This window comes from Octopus sinensis, unplaced genomic scaffold (assembly GCF_006345805.1).
Source record: "Octopus sinensis unplaced genomic scaffold, ASM634580v1 Contig10522, whole genome shotgun sequence".
NCBI lineage: Eukaryota > Metazoa > Mollusca > Cephalopoda > Octopoda > Octopodidae > Octopus > Octopus sinensis.
In genome coordinates, this window is record NW_021832127.1 from 223,162 (window position 1) to 228,875 (window position 5,714).

Here is a 5,714-nt window from a genome sequence, read left to right on the forward strand (position 1 = left end):
ACATATTCAATCAAAATGAACTGAAACTTTTTCATTCACGTCTAATTCAGAACAACTACCGAAATGTCTCATTTGCCAGGAAACTTTGAATCAAAATAAAAAGTCAAATTTAAAGAGACACTTTAATACAAAACACTCAAATTTCGCAAAAAAATATCCAATTGGTGATTCCCGAAAGAAAGCTGTAGAAGAACTTGCAAAGAATAATCAGATTGAGAATTCCGCTTTTAAATATTGGTATCATAATGCCAGGACTGCAAATATTGCCAGTTTTTTGATAAACCACGAGATCGCAAAAAGGGGAAACCATTTACCGATGGCGAATTTATAAAGGCATGTTTCATTAAAACCTCTGAAGAACTTTTTCACGATTTTTCAAATAAGGCAGAAATCGTGAATAAGATAATGAATATACCTTTATCTGCGAAAATAGTAGCCGACAGGACTTTTAAGATGTCTTCGAATGTATCTGTTTAACAAGTTTCTGACATGAAATTGTCTAATTCAATTTCAATAGCAATAGATGAATCATGTGATATAAATGACATTTCACAAGTATCATTGTTCATGTCATACTTAGGTGTCTCTGTCTGTTCGTTATGTGTTTCGAGGTTTCCTGAGGCAAGAACTTTTGGCATTATTGCCTCTAAAGGGTCAAACCCGTGGTGAAGATCTTGTTGGCGCAGTCGTAGAATATTTTGAAACAAATTATATTCCTCTTAATAAAATCGTTTCAATTTCAACTGACGGTGCTGCAAGCATGCTGGGATCGAGAAAGGGATTTATAACTTTAATTAAAAGGAGAATTGATCATGAAGTGATTACTCTACATTGTATTATCCACCAAGAAGTACTACCTGCGCAAACATTTCCGAAGGAAATTTTAGAAGTGATGGAATTGGTCATAAAGATTACTAACTTCATTATATCAAGAGTAATATATTATTTATTATATATTTAAGGGACTTGATCATCGGCTATTTAAAGAGTTGTTAAACGAAACCAACAACGAGTATATTGATCTACTTCAATACAACAAAGTTCGCTGGCTTTCGAGAGGGAACGTTTTCAATCGGTTTGCTTCTTGTATGGAAGAAGTCAAACTTTTTTTAAATGAGAAAAAAATTCATTATGACGAATTAAGTGATGACCAATGGCTGCAGAAATTCTATTTTATGGTTGACATAACATCAGAATTAAACAAACTTAATTCAAAATTGCAAAGGAGTGGAAATATTGCATTTTTCATGTATGAGGAAGTGATATTATTAGAAAAAAAATTAATTCTGTTTGAAGAGGATATAGAACAAAATATTTTACATTTTCCTAAATTACGCCAATATTTGAAAGAAAATGATCGAACTATAAATAAAACTTATTTTAAAAATGCTCTTTTGTATATGAAGGAATCTTTCAATGACAGGTTAAAAATGAATGTTTAAATATAAAAAGGTTTAAGGATTTTAGAAAAGAAAAAGCAACACTATCGTTCGTTATAAACCCTCTACGTGCTAAAGTCAGCAATTTAAATTTATTGCCATTTGAGATCAACGCAGCTGAGTTCGAAATGCAGCTATTGGACTTGACATGTAAGGAACTATGGGCATCAAAATTTATTCGCCTTTCAGAATTACTTGAAACAGAAACATTGTCTGGTAAAATTAAAAATGATATTAATGTTATACAAAAGAAACCTGAAGATGTGATTTTCGAAACTTGGAATTCTCTTCCAGATTCTTATTATGAATTAAAAAAATTTGCATACGGAATTTTGACAATATTCGGGTCCACATGTGTGAACAAAGTTTTTCTCATATAAATTATATATATAATCGAAATTAAGGAACAAAATTACAGATTCGAATTTGGAATCTAACCTCAGATTAAAATTAACGACTTACGACCCAGACATTAGCCAACTCTCCAAAGAAATGAGGAATCACATTTCTCATTAATGCGTCTAATTAATTTAATTTTTTAAAATGAATTCTTAATTATTTTTTAAATTAATGTCTATTTAATTGTATGAATTTAAATTTTTGACAAGTGGTAAAAGGTGGCTCTTCAATTTTTCGAAATTTCCAAAAATGTTCAAAATTGGCTCTTCTCCAAAAGTATTTGCCGACCCCTGGTCTAAGAGAAAAAAGTGTTCAGAGTCGATGGACAAATCTAAAAATTCAATATTATATTAATAAAATTATGAATTCCATCTTTTAACAATATATTTAAATCGGATATACAGCAACATAAGAGATGCTAACTTCCGATAGAGATTATCATTTTTCCTATAGCTAAAGAGACCGAGTGGACAATTCGGAGAACTAACTTAAATTCGTTATTACAAAAGTTTTGAGAAAAGCTCTTAGTTTACCCTTCTTCAGTTCTTCAACTTTCGCTTAATGCGGATTTATGTGTGAACACACAGAAGAATCGGCTAAAACCATTCCTCCTGATTGGTGGATAGAAATAACTCTGCTATTAGCCTGTCAAGATTCCCCCTGATTAGAACTAGCGCACAAATGAAACATTAAAATTAGGTCATTTACTAAAATTATTATAGCACATCCCGTAATACAGTCCCGTCCAAATGTTAGAGGCACCTTATTTTTTCCCTAAAAAGGCACTTATTTATTAATTTTCGAAAGATTTTAAAGAATAAATTAGGTTTTTAAAGGAAATTAAACATTTCCAAAGTTTTTATAAATATTCGACCGATAGTATTCTCAAACTTGAAAACAAAAAATAATTGGTCGCTCATATGTTAGAGGCACTTATGTAAAAAGCAATAATTCTATAATTTATTATTATTAATTCTAATAAAAAATTCAAATGCCTCGTGCATCAGCTTATAACAGGTTTCTCGTCATCGAAAAATTAAAATGTGGCGAATCTCAGGTGAAAATATCCAAAGATTTGGGAATCTCTCGTTGTGCCATTCAAAAAATTAAAAAGCGATTTTTACACGGATATTTATATAACGATATGCCAAAAAAGGGAAGGAACAAAAAATTAACCAAAAATGATGAACGCTATCTTATCAGAATGTCAAAATTACACCCAAAAATAACCGCCAACGATCTTCTTATATGCTGTAACTTTTCCGGAAAAGTGATTCTTTCGACAATTAAACGAATTTTGAGACGCAACAATTTATTCGGACGCATTGCAGTGAAAAAACCAAAATTGACTGCATCTCAGGTTGATAAAAGATATACATGGTGTCTTACTAAAATTCCGTGGAATCAAGACGACTGGAATTTAGTGATATTTTTTGATGAATGCCGGATTCAGTTAAATCAGATGTCTAGGCAATATATAAGAAGACCCCCTGGATCAAAATTACAGAAAGAATATTCAATTGAAACTGTGAAATTCCCTTTATCAATTACGATATGGGGAGCATTTAAAAGCAATGGGCAAAGATCAATTGTCCCTTGCTGAAAAACAGTCGACTCCGCCGAATATCAACGCGTTATAAAAGAAGGATTTGAAAATTTTTATGAAGAAAATTATTTTCTTCAACAAGATGGAGCAACATGTCATACATCAAAATCCACTAGAGCGTTTATGGCCGAAAACAACATAAAACTCATGGAAAAATGGCCAAGTCAATCTCCTGACTTAAATATAATTGAAAATCTATGGGCAATTTTAAAAAAAGAAGTTAAAAAATGTGGAGCATCAACGATTCAAGAATTATGGAATGAAACAAAGAAGATTTTTTATTCAATAGTTTGTTATTAACAAAAAACTTTTTCCAAAAAATTACAAACAAGTGCCTTTTTTAGGAAAAAAATGTCTCAACGTAATTAAAAATCAGTCCATTGTGCGCAACTCAGTATTGAGGATGATATTTATGTATCTTTTTTATCAAAGGATCCATAAATAAAAAGATAATATTTGATAAAAAAACACTATCCAGCTGAATAATTTTTTACCCTATTTTTTTAAAATCGATAAAGAGTACGCCAAAAATTGTCCAATTTGGCATTTCTTCGACACTTTCTGAATTTGTGACTGATTTGTTTGTCACCATAGACTTGTTTTAGTAAAGAACTGTGAATGCTTCTAGTCTGTCTTTTTTATTTTCGAAAAGCTGTTCGTCAATAACTAACAGCTTTTCAATTAACGCGTATGAAAAGTAGAATAAAATAAAACTACATTTCGACACGATTTTTTTCAGTACTTAATTAAATTTTTCTTCTTCATCTGATACTAAATCATAAAAGTGTTTAGATTGAGAGCTCTCCACTTATAGAAGCATCCCATCAATGTAAAAGACAGGAAAGTAGTATTTTTCTTGATTACTAGTCCGAAGAGTCGACTTATGTTGGTTTGGTAAGTAAATATTAGACTGTGGTCTACATGTAAATACAATAATGTCGAATATCTTAATTGATATAGCCGGAGTACTTTTTGGGCTGCTGTATACTTTATTATTTGACAATGATTGACATGAGGAAAAAAGATATACAAACAGTTAATTAAATTAATTATCGCAACTAATAATTTGAAAATCAAAATTCGCCAGTGGCTGCACCGCGAATAGCAAGCGAGTTACCTCGCAAGATTACTATCGATAGCCTCTTGTACAACCAGCTGATTAATGATTAACATTGATTTCAGCTTCATAGTTTCAACTCCAGCTCGGTTTTAATCTTAGCTCGTGGCATAAAGTTTATTTATAATTCTAATAAAAAGAAATCCTTAAAGAAATTTGGTAAAATCTTGGATTAATTCGCTTCTATCGTCAGAAAAAATTTTCGCATAATTGTATAATTTTTTTTAATTTATTTTTAATGAAATGAAATCGGAAACTAGTAGAGCTATATCGGACCTTGGGGTCATTCCGACGAAAACGCATTGCGGATCGAGAGGCAGATCCCGCGTAGAATAGAGATCGAGACGCGCTGGAAAAGTTAACTCGCCTCCCTCCGGTCATGGGTCTTTAAGACAATTTTATCGCCGAGAATACGCAACAACCTCTCGGTCTCCTTATCGACCACGTCAGTGGTCTCAAAAGCAAGAGGGACGAACTTTTAAGCGTCAGAAAGGAGTACGTATTTTGACCTCTTCCTCTCCTCCGCAAGTGCCCAAGCGTATCCATTTTCAATAGAATTGAGCACGTATCCATTTTCAATAGTATATGGCGCCAATTGAAGAATTTGATGCATTGTGAACTCTTATTCACGAAGGATTTCTTTCAGTCGTGAATGGCATGGGGCATTGTCAATTATAACTACGGCCCTGGAGTTGTTTATTTCATAGGCCTTGCGAAGACAGTTCCTGGCAAACTCTTTTGCACATCAGACTTAAAAGAGCATTGTTGTATTTCATAATGAATAATCCCATGTACTTAAATAGCTCCAATTACATGGATATTTGGACCTTTTGAAGTCGATGCAATAGACGATACACGTGATCTAACTTTTGACCAATCTTTTGAGTAATTAATTAATTTATTTTTTGAACGACGAATATACAAGTTGAAATTTGTTTCATCAGCAAACAATATTGTTCGAAACTCTCCTTGATATTCAAGAAGTTTTCTCGCAAATTCAGCTCTTTGTAATTTGACCTCTGGACAATTGGCTCTCTGAGGTTTCATTCGACAGTTTTTCACTGTGTAAAGCATACCATGTATATGTTTACGTATGCTTTCGGTTGACAAATGTAAACCGTAACGTTCTAACAATTTTCAGACAATTCTTTCA

The 5,714-nt window shown here is 32.2% G+C and overlaps 1 protein-coding gene across 1 annotated transcript; it reads left to right on the plus strand.

Annotated features, from left to right (window-relative positions):
* Positions 1-2,829: 2,829 nt before the first annotated feature.
* On the plus strand, positions 2,830-3,441 carry LOC115228450. The gene has a single exon (XM_029799028.1). The coding sequence runs from the start codon at positions 2,830-2,832 to the stop codon at positions 3,439-3,441; it is 612 nt and encodes a 203-aa protein (XP_029654888.1).
* The last annotated feature ends 2,273 nt before the right edge of the window (positions 3,442-5,714 follow it).

Bases quoted from the DNA above. Each gene is read 5' to 3' on its own strand.
- LOC115228450 (XM_029799028.1), top strand. From the start codon at position 2,830: ATGCCTCGTGCATCAGCTTATAACAGGTTTCTCGTCATCGAAAAATTA.